This window comes from Geotrypetes seraphini, chromosome 11 (assembly GCF_902459505.1).
Source record: "Geotrypetes seraphini chromosome 11, aGeoSer1.1, whole genome shotgun sequence".
In the NCBI taxonomy this organism is placed as follows: domain Eukaryota; kingdom Metazoa; phylum Chordata; class Amphibia; order Gymnophiona; family Dermophiidae; genus Geotrypetes; species Geotrypetes seraphini.
Genome location: NC_047094.1, coordinates 114,508,387 through 114,531,544, shown reverse-complemented (window position 1 = coordinate 114,531,544; position 23,158 = coordinate 114,508,387). Strand labels below are relative to the sequence as shown.

At 43.5% G+C, this 23,158-nt stretch overlaps 1 protein-coding gene across 1 annotated transcript in view; it reads right to left on the bottom strand.

Moving 5' to 3' along the window:
* Nucleotides 1–12,543: 12,543 nt before the first annotated feature.
* The window catches only part of CCN5 (cellular communication network factor 5), a 30,175-nt gene continuing 19,560 nt past the window's right edge, over nucleotides 12,544–23,158 (bottom strand). The window contains exons 2-5 of the mRNA XM_033962773.1: nucleotides 21,872–22,088; nucleotides 18,182–18,430; nucleotides 16,482–16,681; nucleotides 12,544–13,468 (exon numbers count right to left, since the gene is read on the bottom strand). Of these exons, the coding sequence (XP_033818664.1) occupies nucleotides 13,244–13,468; nucleotides 16,482–16,681; nucleotides 18,182–18,430; nucleotides 21,872–22,088 (891 nt within the window). The 3' untranslated portion in view covers nucleotides 12,544–13,243. The remainder of the gene's footprint in view (nucleotides 13,469–16,481; nucleotides 16,682–18,181; nucleotides 18,431–21,871; nucleotides 22,089–23,158) is intronic.

The window sequence follows — 23,158 nt, the reverse complement described above, 5'->3', positions numbered from 1 at the left end:
TCTCTGCCCTTTCCATCCAGTGTCTGCCCGCTCTCTATGGTATCTTCCCTCTTTCTATGTCCCTTCAATAAACTATATCCTGTGCCCTTTCTCTCCTTTGTACATGATTCATTTCAGCTTCACCCCCTCCCCTATGCTCTGGCATCTCTCTTCTCCTTTCCTTCCTTCCCACATCACCCCATGGTCTGGCATTTCTGTCTCCTTCCCTTCTCTCCACCATGCCTTGGCATCTCCCTCCTCTCCCCATATGCAGTGACATCTCTCCTCCCTCCATGGTCTGGTAGCTCCTTTCCTGTCCCTCCCTCTCCCCAATTGGGTGCAGCATCATTTCTGTTCCCTTCCCCCCAAAATGGGTGCATCAGCAGAACATTTCTCTTCCCCCTCCCTCCATTCAGTGTAGCAGCAGCATTTCTCTTCCCATCCCTCTCAGCTCACATACCCATTGGCAGAGTCACTAGGCAAGTTGTAAGCTTTCCTCCATCGCTGACCTATCTTCCATAGGTCAGTGACGGAGGGAAGCTTATAACTTGCTGCTTTTACTTGCTTCAGGGCTTTCTCGTTGCCGGGTCCTGCCTACTTTGTTTCCACGAAGGCAGGACCCGGCAGCGAGGAAAGCCCGAAGCAAGTAAAAGCAGCAAGTTGTAAGCTTCCCTCCGGGGCTCTATCGTGTGCGTGCTGACTTCCCTTCTCTTCCCTCTGAAACCGGAAGTTGCGTCCTGTGGGGGGGGAGGGAAGAGAAGGGAACCTGGCATGCACACGATAGAGCCCCAGAGGGAAGCTTACAACTTGCTGCTTTTACTTGCTTTGGGCCTTCCTCGCTGCCGGATCATGCCTTCCGGAAACAAAGTAGGCAGGACCCGGCAACGAGGAAGGCCCGAAGCAAGTAAAAGCATGCTGGCAAAAAAAGACAGGCGTCAAACAAAATTTTCAGCGGCGAATCAGCCCAGGAAGGAGCATCGGCGGCAGCAGCAGAATTTGCTGGGCAGTTATCTAAATTAGCCGGGTGGAGCACTCGGCTAAAAGGCCCTGGGGAGAACACTGAACTAACAGGATTTTCAGCTAGTTTCAGGATACTTTAAAATCAAATTGAACATGCCCAAAGGGCTCTGTGTTTGCGGAGGCAGAGATAATTTGTACACATTGGCCTAGTCCTCAATCATGAGAAGGAGTAGTTGGAGTGAATTCCCCTTTTGGGCCCGCCAGTGCTGAAGATGGCCTGGTGAATAGGGTAAGTCTGGAGCATAATCTGTGCAGTAATTATTCTGACCATTGTTAATGGGAGGGGGCATACCATAGCCTCAGTCTCCCTCTCTATCACTCCGATTAGTATCTGTAGCGCAGCATTTGGTTGCATAGTGGCCATGTTTATTACATGACCAGCATTGTACTTGGGACTTGTCCTTATCATTCCCATAACCTCTACCTCTGGGAGTTCCACGTCTGCTACCTATCATTCCTCGATAACTTGGTCCATAAACTTGAGCACTCTGGCCAGGGAGCCTTATTTTGGGCCCATTGAATTTGTACAAGCTGAACTGTTTCGTTTTACTGAAGAGGATATACACAGCATATCAGAACCCATCAGGCTATATGCTGGAAGTGAAAATGGGAAACTGACAGGGTTAACGGTCAGTCTAGAAGGGATATGCAGACAGATTGATAGGCTTAAGAGTGATAAATCCCCGGGACCGGATAGCATCCATAGAGGGTCATCAAGGAACTGAAAGGGACCATAGCTGAACTGCTTCAACTAATAGCCAATCTGTTGATCAAATCGGGAAAAATTCCGGAGGACTGGAAGATGGCGAATGTTACGCTGATCTTCAAAAAAGGTTCGAGGGGAGACCCGGGAAACTACAGACCGGTGAGTCTGACCTCGATACAGGGAACGATGGTAGAGGTGCTGATAAAGGACCGCATCATTGATCACCTTGATGGACAGTGTTTGATGAGGACCAGCCAGCACGGTTTCAGTAAAGGCAGATCTTGTTTGACAAACTTACTGCACTTCTTCGAGGGAGTAAACAGGCAGATAGACAAGGGCGACCCGGTCAACATTGTATATCTGGACTTTCAGAAGGCGTTCGACAAGGTTCCGCATGAACAACTACTTCGGAAAATTGCGAGCCATGGAATCGAGGGTGAAATACGTGGATTAAAAACTGGAGCATAGGAAACAGCGTGGGGGTAAATGGACAATACTCGGACTGGAAAAGCATCACCAGTGGGGTGCCGCAGGACTCGGTGCTTGGACCCGTGCTCTTCAACTTCTTTATAAATGATCTCGACATAGGTACGACGAGCTAGGTGATTAAATTTGTGGACGATATGAAGTTATTCAGAGTAGTGAATACACACGGGGATTGCGAAGATCTGCGACGTGACATAATCAGGCTCGAGGAATGGGCATCGACATGGCAGATGAGGTTCAACATGGATAAGTGTAAAGTGATGCATGTTGGTAAAAAAGTCTCATACACGAATACAATATGTCCTGTGCGGTACTTGGAGAGACCTCCCATGAAAGGGACTTGTGAGTTCTGATCGACAAGTCGATGAAGCTGTCCACGCATTGTGCGGTGGTGGCAGCGAAAAGGGTGAACAGAATGCTAGGAATGATAAAGAAAGGGATCACAAACAGATCGGAGAAGGTTATCATGCCGCTGTACCGGGCCATGGTGCGCCCTCACCTGGAGTACTGCGTCCAGCACTGGTCGCCGTACATGAGGAAGGACACGGTACTACTCGAGAGGGTCCAGAGAAGAGAAACTAAGATGGTTAAGGGGTTGGAGGAGCTGCCGTACAGTGAAAGATTAGAGAAACTGGGCCTCTTCTCCCTCAAACAGAGGAGATTGAGAGGGGACATGATCGAAACATTCAAGGTACTGAAGGGAATAGACAGTAGATAAGAGCAAGTTGTTCACCCTCTCCAAGGTAGGAAGAACGAGGACACTATCTAAAGTTGAAAGGGGATAGATGCCGTACAAACATATGGAAGTTCTTCTTCACCCAGAGAGTAGTAGAAAACTGGAATGTTCTTCCGGAGTCTGTCATAGGGGAAAACATCCTCCAGGGATTCAAGACATTACATAGAAAGTGGTTCTGAGAACATTTTACTTTCAAACCTAAAATCTCTTCCGATTGGCTTCAAAATGTTACAGACTGTGTTTCTGTTCTAAGAAACAATACTGCATTACATAGATAGTGGTTCTGAGAACATTTTACTTTCAAACCTAAAATCTCTTCTGATAGGCTTCAAAATGTTACAGTCTGTGTTTCTGCTCTAAGAAACACAATTGCATTACTTACAAAGTGGTTCTGTGAACATTTTACTTTCAAACCTAAAATCTCTTCTGATAGGCTTCAAAACGTTACAGACTGTGTTTCTGCTCTAAGCAACACGATTGCATTACTTACAAAGTGGTTCTGTGAACATTTTACTTTCAAACCTAAAATCTCTTCTGATAGGCTTCAAAACGTTACAGACTGTGTTTCTGCTCTAAGAAACAAGATTGCATTACTTACAAAGTGGTTCTGTGAACATTTTACTTTCAAACCTAAAATCTCTTCTGATAGGCTTCAAAACGTTACAGACTGTGTTTCTGCTTTAAGCAGCACGATTGCATTACTTACAAAGTGGTTCTGTGAACATTTTACTTTCAAACCTAAAATCTCTTCTGATAGGCTTCAAAACGTTACAGACTGTGTTTCTGCTTTAAGCAACACGATTGCATTACTTACAAAGTGGTTCTGTGAACATTTTACTTTCAAACCTAAAATCTCTTCTGATAGGATTCAAAACGTTACAGACTGTGTTTCTGCTCTAAGAAACATGATTGCATAACTTATAAAGTGGTTCTGTGAACTTTTTAATTTCAAACCTAAAATCTGTTCAGATCGCCCCCAATCTTTTACAGACTGTGTTTCTGGTCTAAAAAACAAGACTGCATTACATAGAAAGTGGTTCTGAGAACATTTTACTTTCAAACCTAAAATCTCTTCCGATCGGCTTCAAAATGTTATAGACTGTGTTTCTGCTCTAAGCAACACGATTGCATTACTTACAAAGTGGTTCTATGAACATTTTACTTTCAAACCTAAAATCTATTCTGATAGGCTTCAAAATGTTACAGACTGTGTTTCTGCTCTAAGAAACATGATTGCATTACTTACAAAGTGGTTTGTGAACATTTTACTTTCAAACCTAAAATCTCTTCAGATCGCCCCCAAACTTTTACAGACTGTGTTTCTGCTCTAAGCAACACGATTGCATTACTTACAAAGTGGTTCTATGAACATTTTACTTTCAAACCTAAAATCTCTTCAGATCGCCCCCAAACTTTTACAGACTGTGTTTCTGCTCTAAGCAACACGATTGCATTACTTACAAAGTGGTTCTATGAACATTTTACTTTCAAACCTAAAATCTATTCTGATAGGCTTCAAAATGTTACAGACTGTGTTTCTGCTCTAAGAAACATGATTGCATTACTTACAAAGTGGTTTGTGAACATTTTACTTTCAAACCTAAAATCTCTTCTGATAGGCTTCAAAATGTTATAGACTGTGTTTCTACTCTAAGAAACACAATTGCATTACTTACAGAGTGGTTCTGTGAACATTTTACTTTCAGTAAAGGTGCAACCTACCTTTGCGTTCTTTGTAAGGAACATCCTTGAGCCCTGAGACCTTCTTGGTGGCCAATCGTTGAACCGATTCCATTCTTAGCACATCTTTCTGATAGTGTGGCCTCCAAAACTGTACACAGTACTCCAGATGTGGTCTCACCATGGACCTGTACAGCGACATCACCACCTCGGATTTTCGGCTGATAAAGCTTCTCCGGATGCAACCCAGCATTTGTCTAGCTTTAGATGAGGCTTTCTCCACCTAATTGGCTGCCTTCATATCTTCACTAATGATTACTCCAAGGTCTCGTTCTGCCACAGTTCTGGTTAAGGTCTCACCATTCGGAGTATAGGTTCTGCATGGGTTTCTGCCACCAAGGTACATAACCTTACACTTTTTGGCATTGAAATTCAGCTGCCAAAGAGTAGACCAGTGTTCCAGAAAAAGTATGTCCTGTGTCATAGTGTCGGGCATGGTATCTCCGCCCACTATGTTGCAAAATTGAGCATCATTGGCAAATAATGCAATTTTACCCCGAAGTCCCTGAGGCAGATCCTGTATGAAGATATTAAATAGGATTGGGCCCAGGACCGAGCCCTGCGGTATTCCACTGTGCACTTCCGACTTTTCAGAGGGGGTACTGTTTACCACCACCCTCTGATGTCTACCACTGAGCCAGTCTTTAATCCATGCAGTTAATATTTCTCCTTGCCCCAATGAACTCATCTTGTTCAAAAGTCTACAGTGTGGGACGCTATCAAAAGCCTTGCTGAAGTCCAGATACAACACATCTAGGGACTTTCCTTTATCCAGTTCTTTTGTTACCCCGTCGAAGAAGCTGATCAAGTTGGATTGGCAGGATCTCCCATTTGTAAATCCATGCTGGTGTGGATCCCTCAGTCTCTCATCATCCATAACCGTGTCTAATTTGTGTTTAATCAATGTTTCCATAAGCTTGCACACTATTGATGTGAGACTTACCAGTCTGTAACTTGCAGTGTCTAACCTGCATCCCTTTTTGTGGAGTGAAATGATGTTAGCTGTTTTCCAGTCTAATGGAACTTTTCCCGTGCCCATGGAAAGATTGAAGAGCGCGGCTAATGGTTCTGCCAGGACGTATCTCAATTCCCTAAGCACTCTGGGGTGCAAATTATCTGGTCCCATGGCTTTATACACTTTGAGCCTTGACAATTCTTGGTAGATGCTGTTGGTGGAAAATTCAAAATTCCTGAACGGGTCTTCTGAGCTCTCTCTTGTTTGCAGTTGTGGGCCGGATCCTGGTACCTCACAGGTAAATACTGAGCAGAAGTATTTGTTCAGTAGTTCGGCTTTATCGGGGCCGATTCTGCAAAGTTGCCGTCAGGTTTCCTTAGGCGCACTATCCCGTCTGTATTTCTCTTTCTATCACTAACATACCTGAAGAAGGACAGACTTAAAGATCTCAATATGTATACAGTGGTACCTTGGTTTACGAGCATAATTGGTTCCAGAAGCATGCTTGTAAACCAAAATACTCGTATATCAAAGCGAGTTTCCCTATAGGAAATAATGGAAACTCGCTTTGATACGTTCCCACCCACTGAGGCCAGTGGCGCTGCTCTATTCCCTCCCCCCACGAGAACCGGCATTGCTCCCCCCGGAGGCCCCCCCCACGATCCAGCATCCTCCCCCCCCCCCCGCCGCGATCTGAAGTCCCCCAGACCCACCCGAACCTGCTTTTTACTTTCATCTCGGCACTGGCACCGGTACCGGCATGTCCTGTGCATTGGTGCCGGTGCCTGAAGATCGGCCTCCTCTTCTTTGCTGGGCCTTGAGCATCTGCGCATGCTCAAGGCCTGCGAGTTCATGCTCTCTCCGAGATTCTGGGGGACTTCAGATCGCAGAGGGGGGTGCCGGATCACGTGGGGGAGGGTGCCGGATCGCGGGGGGGGGGGGGGCACTCGTAAATCGAGGCACGCTCAGTTTCCGAGGCGCCGATTTTGCAAATGTTATGCTTGTCTTGCAAAACACTCGCAAACTGGTGCACTCGTAAACTGAGGTACCACTGTACTTTGGAGGAAAGGTGGGAGAAGGAACATATGATGGAGACATTTAAATATCTCCATCAATGACATAAATGCACAATATGTGAGTCTCTTACAAATGAAAAGATGCTTTAGAATGAAAAGGCATAAGATGAAGGTGAAAGAAGACAGGCTCAGGAATAATCTAAGGCAATAAATCTTCACGGAAAGGGTGGTAGATTTGTGGAACGGCTTCATGGTAGATATAGTAGAGATGAAGAAAATACCTCAAGAAAGCTTGGGACAGGTACAAAACAGTAAATCTACTTCAGTGCATGTCTAAGGCCAATTATTTTTGACATATGAGCTATGTGGTAACAGGCTGGATCGAAAGCCTAAAGTACTTTGGTACTGTGGATTTTTGTTTTGTTATGGAGCAGAGGAACTTAAAAACCTGGTGTGGAGGTGGGGGATGAGGTCTGGGGTCAATAATATTCAGCCAGTTGCAGTCTGCGGATTTTTGTAAATGCCGCTTGTTGCCGGGCTGGCTAAATTAGACCCGGGTGCTCAGTGTCAGCCTATGTCTGGTTGCAAATGTTTTACAATGAAAATAGAACCAAAAGTCATGACCTTTGCGGATTCGGTAAGTCTGTGTGAATATGGCTGAGTAATTTAATATAAATAAATCAGGCTCGTTATAGTTTTGGCACAATACAGTACGTTAGTCATGCTACCAGTAGGGTTGTATCACCAACAGTAAGTTTTAGGATTGAACAGATGGTTTTCTCCAGCATGCTCCTCATACCAGCTTTGGACTTTCATCTGACGTCACTTCCTGATCCCTTGACCCAGAAGTAATTCAGAGGGGAACTAAGCTGGCGCAAGCAACAGGCAGGAGAAGATCTACAGAGGTACAAGGTGGGGGGGAGGGGGGGGGTTGGGTTGGCGCGAGCATGATGTGGCGGGGTGAGGCAGAGAGGTTCCAGCGCCCTCACGGACACTGTACCCTGTTACTAAGCCACTGCTTCCCTCCGTGGTGTCATTCAAAGGTTCAACTCTTCATTGCCATTAAGCTTTACCCACTTTACCCACCCACCTTGTCATAGGTCATTAAAAAAATTTTTTTTTAAGTATTGACACTTCTCCCTCCATATTCACTGTGATAGGGGATTATTAGACCTGCGAATAACTTTTTCATATATTATTCGCTGTTTTCTATTAAAAACCATCCTGAATATGGTGACATCACAAATAACATGGTAGGAGACCTGGCCTGTTCCTGAAGGAGAGGCAAAACACGGTGACGAAAGTGCTGGGAATCAGCGATTTCTCTATGCAAGCTGATGTAATTAGGGGGGGAGGGGGAGGAGCCAGCAAAACTAAAAACTGTAAATAATCGAAACCATGATTGTTGAAACTGCAAATACGGAGGGAGAAGTATATACACTGTTTATATTCCTTGTCTTTGGAAGCCTGCTAGTAACCTGAGCCCCAATAGGAACAAGGTTAGGGAAAGGGGAAAAGAAGCTATGCAGAGCTTCCCTGACTCAAGAGAATTCAGGTCAGGGAAGGGAAAGTTGCCCTTTACAAGCACCTGAAACGAGGGAATGCCTGAAACACCTGACTTCTGGTGGCTAAAGAAGGATGGGTGAATCTGGGCACACCTTTAGCAATAGATAACTTAAAAGCAGCTCAGAGATAGAGGTCTACACGGGGATCGCGGGAATCCCATGGGTCCCGCGGGAATCCCCCCTAACCCACGGGACTCCCACAGGGACCCCCCTCTAGCCAACGGGACTCCCACGGGGATGGAAGGCTTTGGAAGCAGGGTTCGTCCATATAATATAATGGACACGTCAGCCTTAGTAAAAGAGGGGGTTTATAAGTTAATTACCTGAACAGAAAACAAAAAAAGGGTTCCACCAAAGAGATTCCACAAGGAAAACAGCAGCGCAAACACAAAAGAAACTGGAATTGATGATCCTATCAGAAGTAATTGCTGCTTTTTATGGGGATGGGCAGGGATGGAGGTAATTTCTTGCGGGGACGGAGAGGATCCTGGCGGGGACGGGTGGGGACGGAGAGGATCCTGGCAGGAATGGGTGGGATTTCTGTCCCTGTGCAACTCTCTACTCAGAGAGTTCAAAGGGGGAGGAGTTCAACGGCACACTTCTCTCTAACATCCCTCCTTATATAGAAATGGAAGAGCTTCCAGAGGAAACTGTCCGTAGCTGACCTAAACTTCCAAGGGGAGCTGATGCAGCAAGAGCCCAGTAAGTGGAATGCTGAAAGGGGTCTGAGCAATACATTGTGTTTTTTGCTTGTGGGGGTTTTTTCTGCTCAGCCATGCTGGCTGGGGCAGAGAGTGTTAAGCTACTGAAAGCCCTGTTTGGGAAGAAGTTTTTCGTTTTGAGCTGGCTAATGAACTGCACAACTGCCTTAACCCAGGAAGGTGAATGAAAGGCATTGTGGGGATTGTAGTCTGAGCTAATCATTGACGCAGCACAAGTGCCTAACCCAAGGAAGGTGAATGAAGGGCATTGTGGGGATTGTGGTTTGGACTAATTGCTGGAGTGGGTTTTTTTCTTTTGGAGTTTAAATGAAGTATGTTTTTGCGTGAAACTGAAAAGCCCCCAGGATAAAAATGGGAGAAATCCTGGTGTGCAATGTTAACTGATTAACGGTGCATTCTGACAATAGGATTACCAGATGTCCGGATTTCCTCGGACATGTCCTCCTTTTGAAGACATGTCCGGGAGTCCAGACGCTTTTCAAAACCTGGCACGTTGTCCAGGTTTTGAAAAGTCTCCCTCAAAATCGCCGTTGGGTAGGAGGGCAACGCGATGATGTCATGTGCACGTATGCATTCCCTTCTGCCCCACCAGAGCAGGCAGTAGGGGGTGTGGCTGGGGTGTGGCTAGGGCAGGATTGGGGATGGGACTGGGGCATGATGGGGTGGGGATAAGTGGAATTAGGCGGGCCTGTGGGCAGGGATAAGGGGTCCGGATTTTCCAAACGGAAAATCTGGTAACCTTAGACAACAATAATAAGAACAATAAAACTTTGATGATCTCTGACTTGTCTCTACTCAAGTTTGTGGAAAATACAGTGGCTTGCTAGTGAGCCACAATACTCATTAGGGATATCTTGAAAACCCAACTGGTTAGGGGTCCCCAGGACAGGTTTAACAACCACTGGCCAAAGTGGTTTACATTCAGACACTCAAGTCTTTCTCCCTATCTGTCCCAGTGGGCTCACAATCTGACTAATTTGTCCAGGGTCATAAGGAGCAGGGCTGGGGTTGAATCCACAACCTCAGGATGCTGAGGCTGGAGCCCTAACCACTAGGATACTCTTCCATTATTAACTCACTATCATATTTTATGTATTTAGCTTTTAAGTTTTTTAAAAAAATGTTCAAGAATTGAATAGAACAGTTAAGTACCCATCTTATCTTCTGTCATATATTATATTATACACAAATACAAGTAGAGTGAACACTCACACATTTGCACCCCTTTTAGAACAGATGTACAGTAAAACCTTGGTTTGCGAGCATAATTTGTTCCGGAAGCATGCTCATAATCCAAAACACTCGTATAATCAAAGCAAATTTCCCCATAGGAAATAATGGAAACTCAGACGATTCATTCCACAACCCAAAAACTTTAATACAAAATACTGTATGCTGTGAGCGCTTGAGCTATGGGCAAATTGGGCGTGACGCTTTTATTACATTCAGCCGCGCTCGGCATAAGATACGCGCACTTCAACTGAGGGTTCTGATGATGTGACACACAATACATGCTCGTACTGCAAGACAATGCTCGTATATCAAGTTAAAATTTAATCAAATGTTTTGCTCGTCTTGCAAAACACTCGCAAACCACGTTACTCGCTATCCAAGGTTTGGCTGTATATTTGTGTGCAAGAATTTGCATGCTAGAAGGGATATGCTCTATGTACCCATTTTATAAACTTAATAATACAAATATGCTGGGTAATATTCTGCCAGTGGAATTAGGGCCAGACATTCAATGCCAAGCCATGTCTGGGCATCGGCACTGAACATCTGCGAACATGCCTGGCCATGTGCTGTCTGCAAGACCCTGGCTGATGTTCAGTGAGTGGTATGAGACTGCCCCCTAGAGGTTGCAGCAGCCATTTTGAGGCTGGAGCCACAATGAGCAATGAATGAATGGGCATTTCTTCGACCCTTAGGACACCCCAAACCACCAGGGCTGACAGTGGTAAGCATGGAGGCCTACAGGGGGAGGGGAGGGGGGAGGGCCTGATCAGGGGCTTCTCATTTTCAGGGGTGGAGGGGGGCAGCAGGAATCATCAGAAGTTTAACTTTGAATAACACCCAATAATAGTAATATTAATTATAGCTATATATCCACCCCTACCTTCAAACCCAGATTGTCATCTTAAAGTACTTTTTTCTGGGAAACTCTCCCTCAGGTCTCTTTGGCCTAGGTTACAGGAATCAGGCAGATAAGGTATAAAATAGTATAATGTACATATACAGTATACTTGTAAAGCTTTAATAAGGACATTACACTAGCACCAGAGCTGATATAAATGTCTGTGTCTTCCAATTATCTTAGTATTTCATCAAGACAAGTAGTTGCCTAGTCTTTATAAAAGAGCTTCCACATTAGGTAGGGTTACCATATGGCTCCAGAAAAAAGAGGACGGATTGAGGCATCCAGGTTTTACTTTCATTGGTTTCAGTAGAAGTAAAACCCGGATGTCTCAATCCGTCCTCCTTTTTCTGGAGCCACACTTCTCCTAAAAAAACGCTCACTGGCTCCCAGTTCAACATAGAATATCTTATAAACTAGCTCTCTTAATATTTAAAATTAAACAGTCAAACCAACCGGTATTTCTGGACAGGTTTCTTATTTCCCTTACTACCTCTAGAACAGTGGTCTCAAACTCATGGCCCGCAAGGTGCTATTTTGAGGCCCTTGGTATGTTTATAATAATCACAAAAATAAAATAAAAACAGTTTCTTGATCATATGTCTCTTTAGCTATAAATTACACTATTATTATTAAGACTTAGCCAAAAGGAAAGATTTATAACCTATAAAGAGTTTTACCTCATGCAAAATTGTCATTTTTTAAATAAAACATTATCTATTTTTTTCTGAGGACCTTCAAGTACCTAAAAATCCAAAATGCGGCCCTGCAAAGGATTCGAGTTTGAGAACACTGATTTCAAAAATCCTCCAATCAGCATCATAAGAACATAAGAATTGCCGCTGCTGGGACAGACCAGTGGTCTATTATGCCCAGCAGTCTGTTCACGCAGCAGCCCTCCGGTCAAAGACCAGCGCCCTAACTGAGACAAGCCATACCTGTGCACGTTCTTGTTCAGCAGGAACTTGCCTAACTTCATCTTGAATCCTGGAGGGTGTTTTCCCCTATAACAGCCTTTTCTACCACTCTCTGGGTGAAGAAGAACTTCCTTACGTTTGTACAGATTCTATCCCCTTTCAACTTTAGAGAGTGCCCTCTCGTTCTCCCTACCTTGGAAAGGGTGAACAACCTGTCCTTCTTACAATCCCCTCCTTGAAGGTTATAGATACCAGGCGAAACAAAATTTTTTCAGTAACAGTCCCCCCCAACGATGGAATCTCCTACTTATCCATCTAAGAGAAGAAACGATACTAGATAAATGTAAGCGTTCTCTGAAATGCTTCCTTGGAAATTAATTTAAAATTAAGCTTTACAACTTCTATTCAAATCTCATTGTTAACTAACACTAAGGAATGAACTTTTGATTACCAGTGACCCCCATCCCTGATGCTTTTCCCCACTACTTGTTCTTTTCTTTAAAAATGGTAGTTCCTTTCATTTCACCCTCATTTCTGTTTCGTCATGTTTAAAGTCCGTCTATTATATGTTCTACTTATATATTTTTATTGATGTGCATTGCTTTGAAAATTTTATATAAGCGTTTTATCAAATTTTAATAAAACTTGGAAACTAACATTAAGTATCTTAAAAGGTACTTTAAACTCAGTATCCCCTTATACAGTAAAATACCCCTCTGTAGTGTCTAAAGGAAAAAATGCATAATTCATAAGGTCCCTAGATGTCAGGAAAGCTTACAGATGCTCGTGCCTCGAAGAAGGTAATCTCAGGCCATTCTGACAAAGGAAGGAGTGGAGGAGAACCATAATGATTAGTGCCGCTGACTGTGATCCTGGGGAACTGGGTTCAATTCCCACCGCGGTTCTTGTAACCCAGGACAAGTCACTTAACTCTCCGTTGCATGCCCCAAGTACAAAATCATGGATTGTGAGCCCACAAGGGACAGAGAAATTACCTGTATATCAAGTGTACAGTGCTGTGTACATCTAGTAGCACTGTAGAAATGATTGGTAGTAGAAACACAAATGCAAAGAGTCGTTAAGATTCCCTTTTTTCTAGGCAAATCACAACCGTATCTGGAGTTGTCTGTCTCTCATTCTAATCTCCTATTGTATTGGATTATATATTGCATTCTTAATCATTTTATACTACATAAAGGAAGCATGTGCATTTTCTTTCATTTTGCTCCAGAATTGTGCGTCAAAGATGTTGCAGCTGTTGAGAAGGCTAAGGGCAAACACAGGACATCATGAACGCCATCTTTATTTTAAGTGGCCTTCCTCTGCTGCAGCTAAAGTCGACCAGCTCATCTCTGGTTTGGGAGGGGATGCAGGGTTGATGGCCGCAGAACCCACAGAACGTGGGCACATAGGTCCTGGTGCTGACACAGTCCTGATGCTCAAATCTGATGAATCTTGAGGGGGTGACCGTTGGGTGGCAGCGCGCTCCTCTCTGTGTTAAAAAAAAAAAGCAAAAACTATTGCGTTACATAACCTGCAATTTTTTTCAATCGTGCTAAGTAAAAAAAAAAAAAAAAGAAAGCAAATTTACATTTTTACCCTGGGTTCTGTAAATGATGCACAAATTAATGTATGTAAAATCGTATGCTATCCTGAGTTCCATGCCCAACTAATTGGTTAATGAGGCAATTTGTACCAATTATTGTGTATTGTATGCTTCGATACCGCTACTAATGACTGGGAGTCAATTCTGAATGGTTTGCATGAGCTCCAGTAAAGGTGTTACAATACACGAGCTTCAGTAATGGTGTTATAATATATGAGCTAAATATATGTGAATCTTACCTATTCATACCATCTATATACATATCCTATAATTATTATTTCTGTATTGTCATATTCTCGTCTTTACTGGGCGTTGACAATCAGTTTTGGTGTTAATTAGTAACAATTTGGATTTACCTGTACATCTTGCTACTTGCTATTCCATAAAGAACTACAAATCTTATAGTCCTCAACTCAAAGGGGGCGTGGCCATGGGAAAGGCATGGACAGGTTAGGAGTGTTCACTAAAATGTGTTCAGTGTTACTGAATATTACATTACAATCATCTCTATATATAAAATCAGATGTTTGTGTGTATGTATGTTCCAGCATAACTCTGAAACGCATGGCCAGATTTCAACCAAACTTGGTACACATATGACTTACTATCTGGTGAAAAATACTGTGGGGGTGGGAAGGGGGTGACATGTACAAATTCTCAAAAATGAAAGATATTAGTGTCTACCCCATAGTTTTCGGCCTCGATGAGATGATGTTCCAGCATAATTCTGGAACGCATGGAGAGATTTTAACCAAACTTGGTATACATATGACTTACTATCTGGGGAAAAATACTATGGAGGTGGGAAGGGGGATGACATGTAAAAATCAATCTGATACTGGAAGATTGGGATAAATAAATATCCAGGCCATGCCGGGTGATGAGCTAGTTGCTTATATACTGCAAATGCCTGTTCATGTTCACTGCAGTTTACAATCAGCAAGCATGGAGACAATGTCCAGAATTACAATTAAAACATTTTTTTTTAAACTATAAAATGCACACATCATTTTACTTTTAACACAAATTTATTAAAAAGATATGTTTAAAAAAATGTTCTGAAACTCTTACAATTAGTCTGAGAAGTAACTTGAACCAGTCAGTTTATCCAATATTTAGCAGCTTCATAGGCAAAGAATACTGGCAATCTGTATCTAAATTATATGTCAGGAATTACACCAGGTTTCAGGAAGTGTACAGCCTCGTGCCCAAATATTGGCATGAAAATTGACTCTAAGCACTACTCTATAAACAGTGAACAACTCAGAGCACGGTTTATAGTATAATGATCCATACAGATTTTTTCAGTGCTGTTTCTTGAGCATGATTTATTAAATCTAGTCCTTAATTTGCGTAATTGGATTGCTCAGGGTGTTCAGTGTGGAGCCAAATGCTGCATCATCATTTTTGTCTAGAATCAGACCTACCATAACCTATTAACTTTGGGGTCAATATTCATCCGCTGTCATCAGTGTTTTTCTTAAGCAGCAGCTGTGGCAGCCAAAAATTCTCTGGGGATCCAGCTCCTCTATCCAGATAGCAGAAGATGCTAATGGTTGGGATGAGGCGGTCAATGCCAGAACCAATCCAGAGAGTGGCAATATTCCGTAGAACTGTGCAGTCAGAAAACTTCCCATCTCATTCCCTTTGTTGTTTCTGGGAATGTTCAAATCCTGAAAATGCCTTCATTTCAATCTTGCCCACTTAAGAACATAAGAATTGCCGCTGCATGCCCAGCAGTCCGCTCCCGCAGCGGCCCCCAGGTCAAAGACTAAGACCAGCCCTACCTGCGTACATTCCGGTTCAGCAGGAACTTGTCTAACTTTGTCTTGAATCCCTGGAGGGTGTTTCCCCCTATAACAACCTCTAGAAGAGTGTTCCAATTTTCTACCACTCTCTGGGTGAAGAAGAACTTCCTTACGTTCGTACGGAATCTATCCCCTTTTAACTTTAGAGAGTGCCTTCTCGTTCTCTCTACCTTGGAGAGGGTGAACAACCTGTCTTTGTCTATTCCCTTCATTATTTTGAATGTTTCGATCATGTCCCCTCTCAGTCTCCTCTTTTCAAGGGAGAAGAGGCCCAGTTTCTCTAATCTCTCACTGTACGGCAACTCCTCCAGCCCCTTAACCATTTTAGCGTGAGCAGCCACTAATTGCCCGCCCGCATGGGCTTCGGCGTTTTCTCTGACATCACCTCTGGGATCCGCGCCTGGGATGTGACGTCAGAGAGCACCGAAGCCGATGGGGGGGCAGCAAGTTGGTGGCTGCTCACACCGAAGTTACAAAAGGTATGGGAAAAGGGTGCACGCGCATGGCAGGAGGGGGTGAGAGAGAGTTGCCAGTTCACTACGCCACCTCTTACGGGTGTTACTCAAGTGTCTCATTTATGGAATTTGCTAGTCTAGACCAGGGGCGAGCCACTCTGGTCCTCGAGGGCCGGAATCCAGTCGGGTTTTCAGGATTTCCCCAATGAATATGCATGAGATCTAGTTGCATGCACTGCTTTCAATGCATATTCATTGGGGAAATCCTGAAAACCCGACTGGATTCTGGCCCTCGAGGACCGGAGTGGCCCACCCTGGTCTAGACAATGTAGTGAGTTTTTAAAATATATCTTTGAAGTGTTGTAGAATCGATATTAGTATTAATTTTCAAAGTTTAATACCCAGTCTGAACAAGAAGATCAAGGTTCACAAAATTAGCAGCTTGTGTCAGCTTGAAATCTTTTAATGGCCTTCAAAGCTTTCTTGTATTCACACCGCAGCCCTTGACATGGAGAAGGTTGAGATCACTGATGTAAACCATTCAGAAAGGCTAATAATGGGTGCTCTGCATCTATCAAACCTTAATAAACTTGAAACGTGAAGGCTTTTTAAAAAAGTTTTACCAGTATTACTTACAGCCATTGTGGCTCTTATGACATTGCACGGCCGAATCATACACAGACGGCTCTGGTTCTCTAGCTGGCAGTTTTGGTTCTGGTTGGAGACCCGCACAGATACCCCCATCCCACAGCTTGTAGAGCAGACGCTCCATTCAGAGCTCCAGTCTTCACAGGTGCCGGCTGAGCTGTGGGATGCAGCCTCGTGTAACCTAGATGCTTCAGCACAGAAATAAGAAATGTATTCCCGAGGGAACATGGAAAACATCTGGTGCCACAGAAAGAACGCATACATTTCCCTTAGGGGGTAGAAGTGAGAACTATTTTTAAAAAATACAGAGGCTTAATAAGGAACACATGAGTATATGCTCAGCGAATGTGAAATATAGCTTCAGGGACAGGAATTCTAAGGCCGATTAGAAGATTCTGGAACAAATCTCATTAGAGGATTGTGAAAAAGTTCAAAAGGTTAGGGATCTTCAGCTTAAAGATGAGACAGTTAAGAGGTGATATGACAGAGATCTTTAAATCCTGAAAGGAGCGGAATGGGTAAACATGAATTGATTATTTACTCTTTCAAAAAGTACAAAGACGAGGGGACACTCCATGAAGCTACATGTTAATGTTTTTAAAACAAACAGGAGATAATATTTTTTTTCACCCAACCCTTAGCTCAGTGGTGGAACTCATTCCCAGAGAGTATGGTAAATGCAATTAGCAAAGCTAGGTTTAAAAAAGATTTTGATAAATTCTTGGAGGCTGGGATTTTGGTGCCCTTCATCACGGGCGCCCAAAGCCAGAACCTCACCTGGTTCATAGGTTGAGCCGTCCCTGAAATTCAGCATAAAAAAATGCCTAGATGCTATTCTATAAATGGTACCTAAATGGATTATATATAGATCCAATACCTTCCTCTTATTTTCTCTTAGGTAGGGTTACCAGACATCCGGGAAAACCTAGCCATGTCCTCTCTTTAGAGGAGTGTCAGGTACCCAGATGGACTTTCCAAACCCTGCCAGTTTGTTCGGGTTTTGGAAAGCCTTGAGCTCCAGCCGCCTCTGGAGAGCCTTCAGTAAGCATGCATGGATGACGTCACACACTTCGGCACATGCTGGAGGCCCTCCAGATGCGGCCAGAGGTCTGAAAAAAAGAGATGCGGCTTTTGAGGGGCAGGGCTAGAGGCAGAACAGGGTGGGTTGGAGGCAGAATGAGGCGGGGCTGAGGGTGGAATGGAGCAGGACCATGTGTCCGGGTTTCTACTTCTTCATAGGGGTACCAGATGTCCGGATTTCCCCGGATGGCTTTACGAAACCCAGCACTTTGGGTTTTGAAAAGCTTCCCGATAAAATTGCATCAGGAAGAAGCATCCGCACATGCATAGTCGCAATGCGGTGGCATCATTGCATCGAGTCCACGCTTGTGTGGATGCTGTCTGGGGCAGGGCTGGGGGTGGAACAAGGCATGATAGAGGCGGAACTGAGCGGTCCTGGGGACATGGCCATGGGTCTGGATTTGGCTGAAGGAAAATCTGGTAACCCTACTTTTTCAAATATGGTAACCTTACTCATACGTTCATTTTGCAATTGTATTCTCAAAACAAAAATTCAAATGTCAAACTTCAAACTCCATGAAATATTTAAAAGTTTGCACTTATCTATGTGTAATCTACTTATACCCACCATCTGATAATAAGGAATTTACAAGTAAACACGTTATTACCTATCACTGGCTCATCAGAGGTCATGTCCTCTTGTCCTTCACATATCCACTCCTGACAGCAGCTGCCTGGGATTTGCACTCGCCTGGGACGAAGACAATCCGCACTTGGTAGCCGGACATCCTCACTGCAGAGAGGCACGCAAGTCAGGCCTCCATCTGAACATTGGCACTGGAATTTACAGCTGGGCTGGAAAACTTCACCTTCCTTATAGATTTTCCCATTGAATTCACATCCTCCGTCATCCTCAACTGAAAGACACAGTAGAATGACACAGTCTATTTACAGGGTTAGGATATTTGTTGCATCTAGGAGACAAGCCCTCATTGAACAATTCTGCTCCAAAAAGCTATCTTTCAAAACAGAATAATTGAATAACAAGCGAGACAAATGATGCCTTTATGGAACAGAATCTGCTTATTAAAACAAAAAGAAGTTATGAAATGAGCAGGTATCCGTGCTGTTGATACAAATTAGAGAATGGCATGGGGGACAGATTTTTCCCCGTCCCCGTGGGAACTCATTTTCCCATCCCGTCCCGGTGAGTTCTTTTCCTGTCCCTGCCCCATTCCTGCAAGCTCTGTCCTCATCTGACCAAGCCTCAAACGCTTTAAAATCATAAGTAGCAACATTCTAGTGCTCAGATTGTGATGTCATAATGCCTCATTCCACCAATGCCTAAGCTCCGTCCTCATCTGCACAAGCCTCAAACACTTGAAAATCATAACTGTCCGAGTTAAGGCAGAGCTTACGAGAATGGGAAGGGACAAAGCCCAAAGCGCTAAATGCTCCGACGTTCATAGGAATTCTACAAAGTAAAATTTTGGAGCATGCAGTTTAAGTGAGGTACAGAGTCCATCGAAGATGATCCTCACATTGGATTTAATTTTGTCAGACAGACGAATTAAGGTTTCCTGAATAGCTGAAAAAAATGGGCATCTCGGCAGGTACAGTTTGGAAAATAATTCATGAAAAGTTGGACATGGCCAAAGTTAGTGCAAGATGGGTTCCAAGAATGCTGAAATCATGTCAGAAGACCACGAGGCTCCAGTGCTGTCAGGAGAACTTTGAGATGCTCCGTGAAGACCAAGTGAATTTTTTTCATCGTTTGGTGACTGGAGATGAGACTTGGGTCTATCACAGAGATCCTGAGTCCAAAATGGAGCCAGTGCAGAGGAAGAACAAGTCATCCCCCACCCCAAAAAAGGTCGACATAAAAACCTGCAGGCAAAGTCATTGCAACTGTTTCCTGGGACGATGAAGGACTTTGGAGTTCATGCCACACAAGACAACCATAACTAGGAGAGTTACACCACCACAACGATCACTTTGCAGGGGTCAATCAAGGAGAAAAGATGAGGAAAACTCGCAGCAGGCGTGCTGCTTCTTCACAACAATGCGTCAGTGCACATGCCACGGCAATCACAGTCTGCCCTCCGAGAATGTGGGCTTCAGCCGCTGAACCATCTACCCTACAGTCCTGACCTGGCTCCCTTGGATTATTTCCCATTCCGAGTTTTGGGAAAATCTCTCCGTGGACAGCAGTTTTCAAGTGACGAAGAGATCAAGGAAGCTGTGACATCCTGGTTTGAAGGTCAAACAGAAGAATTATTTTCAAAGGGTTTAAAGTCCTTGCAGGAAAAGTGGATGAGGTATATGGAGCTATCGGGGAATTATACTGAAAAATAAAGCAAAAATTTTTTTTAAACTTTTTTTTCTTATTGAAGTAAATAAATTATTGAACGCCCCTCATAATGACTTCCCATCACCTTAGTCTTATCTTCAGGATCATTTCCAATCCTGTGGTCTGTCAAGGGTGAGAAGGGTTCATGATTAGTGGTTCATGATTAGTGGCTTCAACACCAATCACTAGTGGTGGAATCAACTTTGAAAAAAGTCTTTTGCTTCTAAGGTCTGTGCCTCCACACCACCGGGCCATGAAGGACAGACTATGGACAAATTTGGACGTCACCTATATCAAAATGTTGGTGAACAGGGTCCTTAATTATAATTTCTACATGTTCTGCTTTGTAAAGCACTTAGTACGGAAATTACCTTCCTTTGATAAATATATTCCTGCGCAACATCTTCAGGATTTTCACAATATCTCTCTCACTCTTTCCCAAGCATGAAAGTATTTGGCCAGATCGGCTTATGACGCTTTTGAGTTATCATCTAGAGCTTCAGTCATGCCGGTGGCAATGAGACCTCTAGCATGGCTAGAAATGGCACAACAGATGGGGCTAATTAGGCAGATTGGATGGACCATAAAGTCCTTATCTACCAAAAGTTGTATTTGATACCTACGATGGAGCGGGCCTTTATAATGTGTTAACTCGTTTTAAGCTGTGAGTTACAAAGTACTTATGTTAAGACTGTACCTGTTGGATTTCATACTCTGATACTTTGGTGCCTTAGTTCTAATAAAAATATTGGCAAAAAAAAAAAAAAAGTATGAGAACTATACGGGAAACCACAGGTTTCCAAGATCGTCCAAAATAGTTTCACCACATAGGGCTCCTTTTACTAAGCTGCGCTAGTGGATATAGCACGCGCTTAGCATGCAGTACAATGCCGTGCGCGCTAGATGCTAACACCTACATAGAGCTGGCGTCAGTTTTTCTACATATCACGGGGGTTAACGTATGCTAAAAATGCTACCACAGTTTAATAAAAGGAACCCATAATAGAAAAGCATCTTTGTTTTAGGACCCTTTTGAAGGTGTAAAATGAAGACTTTTTAATTAATTAATTAGAGCAGGCAGAAGTGTTGAGAAAGACCGTGTATTTGTCTCCCATTTGAGTAAATCTTCCAGTAATCTCCAGGGTCCACTTTAAATGTGCCTGCCTAACTTTCAAGATCCTACACGGCATCCTTCCTCCCGTTATTCCACTATTTTGGAATTCCTCAAATCCTAATTGCACCAGATCCTCCCCAAAATTAAAACTATCCTTCCCTTCTATAAAAGGTATATCCCATGCAGGAAAACTAGGGACATCCCTCCCCTTTAGAACCACTGAGCTCTGGAATACCCTTTCATCCCCGCTCTGAAATTCGACCTCCTTCCAACTTTTCCGTAAACATCTGAAAACTTGTCTCTTCTCAAAAATGTAACTCTTCCCCCCTCTCCGGTACTCTAGCCCCTCTATACCCTTTTTACACCTATCCTATAACCCTTCATTGGAGTTCCTTTCTATCCCAGCTCTGTAAACCGTGCCGCGCTCTACGCTTGCGGAGATGGTGCGGTATACAAACCTAAGGTTTAGTTTAGTTGAGTTTAAATGCAGGAAATGAAGCCATTTGCATTATACAATGCTATTTCCTAAAAAAAATTCCTCTGCAATTTATCAGTCTTAATACTAAGATACAAAATATTCTTGGGTTCAATTTCTCTTATGATCTTAATAAATTTAGGGCTCCTTTTACTAAGGTGCGCTAGCGTTTTTAGTGCACGCAGCAGACTAGCGCATACCAACCCCACGCTACACGGCTAGAATTAACGCCAGCTCTATGCTGGTATTAGCGTCTAGCACGTGCGGCATTGTAATGCACGTTAAAGCCCTAACGCAGCTTAGTAAAAGGAGCCCTTAAAAAAAAGAGTGCCAGAACGGTCACTTCCAGTTTTCCCGCATCAATTAACTCATCTCTCAAGTGTTTTCTTGGAGATTGGATAAAGAAATGATGTGCTCACATTTGCAGACTCCACTTCTCCCGGCGTTGCCAGCGGAATAATCGCAGACAAGCCCCTGATCGGGATCGCAGACATATACTTGATTGCAAGGCTCCCCAAGACGCCGCGCACAAATCCGGCAACAACCGCAGCCGTCCATGACTAGCGGGACTGTGGGAGGGCATCGCAGCGGCACCCACGGGCAGTAACAGGGAGTTCGGCAGAGCTGAGCAAACAGCTAGAAATAAAGCAAAACAATTTTACTGAACGATTTGTTACTGACGAGCAATGACAAATGAGCTTCAAGCAGAACTTCCTGCTTTTCAGAAATTGCGTCCTGAAATGAAGCAGAAACAAAAAAACAAAGAGAGGTTGGTGGCCTTCGCTCATCTAGGAGACTAAAAAGAAGAAAACAAAAACAAAAACTGTGGATACAGATGTTCAGCATTTTTTTTGCTACTTCAGCTTGTCTGCAGTGTTCTTTGCTCACAGGTTTAAAGACAATAGACTGTTTTCAGTCCAATTCTTTATATGTGAGTTTGCAAACCATTGGACCCCTGAGGAAGGCGTGGATTTTTATCACAGTATTTTTTATCATTGTACTTTTTAAATTGAATTTTCATGGTTTTATATGTCAGTGTTTAATAAATTATCTCCAGAACATCTGTAGCCACAGTTTTTGTTTTCATCGGTGGATTATTTTCACTGTGGATCATTGGGTCTCCCCATTTTTCTTTGTTGGGCTAAAAAGAAGAAAACAACATTTATTATTATCATTATTTTTTATTCACTAAGGCAGGGATAGGCAATTCTGGTCCTCGAGAGCTGGAGCCAGGTCAGGTTTTCAGGATATCCACAATAAATATGCATGAGATAGATTTGCATCTCAAGGAGGCAGTGCATGCAAACCCATCTCATACGTATTCATGGTGGAGATCCTGAAAACCTGACCTGGCTCCGACTCTCGAGGACTGAAATAGCCTACTCCTGCACTAAGGGGTCCTTTCACTAAGGGCTCCTTTTATTAAGGTGCGTTAGGGCATTAACACACGGAATAGTGTGCGCTGAATTGCCGTGCGTGCTACACCTTAATGCCAGCATTGAGATGGCATTAGTTCTAGCCGCATAGCGCACGGTAATATCCTGCGTGCACTAAAAACACTAGTGCACCTTAGTAAAAGGACCCCTAAATGTTATAACACTTGTGGGGTTTTTGGTCAATTAAAATGTCTTTTATTTCAGAAAGCCTGTATGATTGGGCATAAATATATTATGCAATTTTGGTTGCCGAAAGAATCTCCAAGTTTT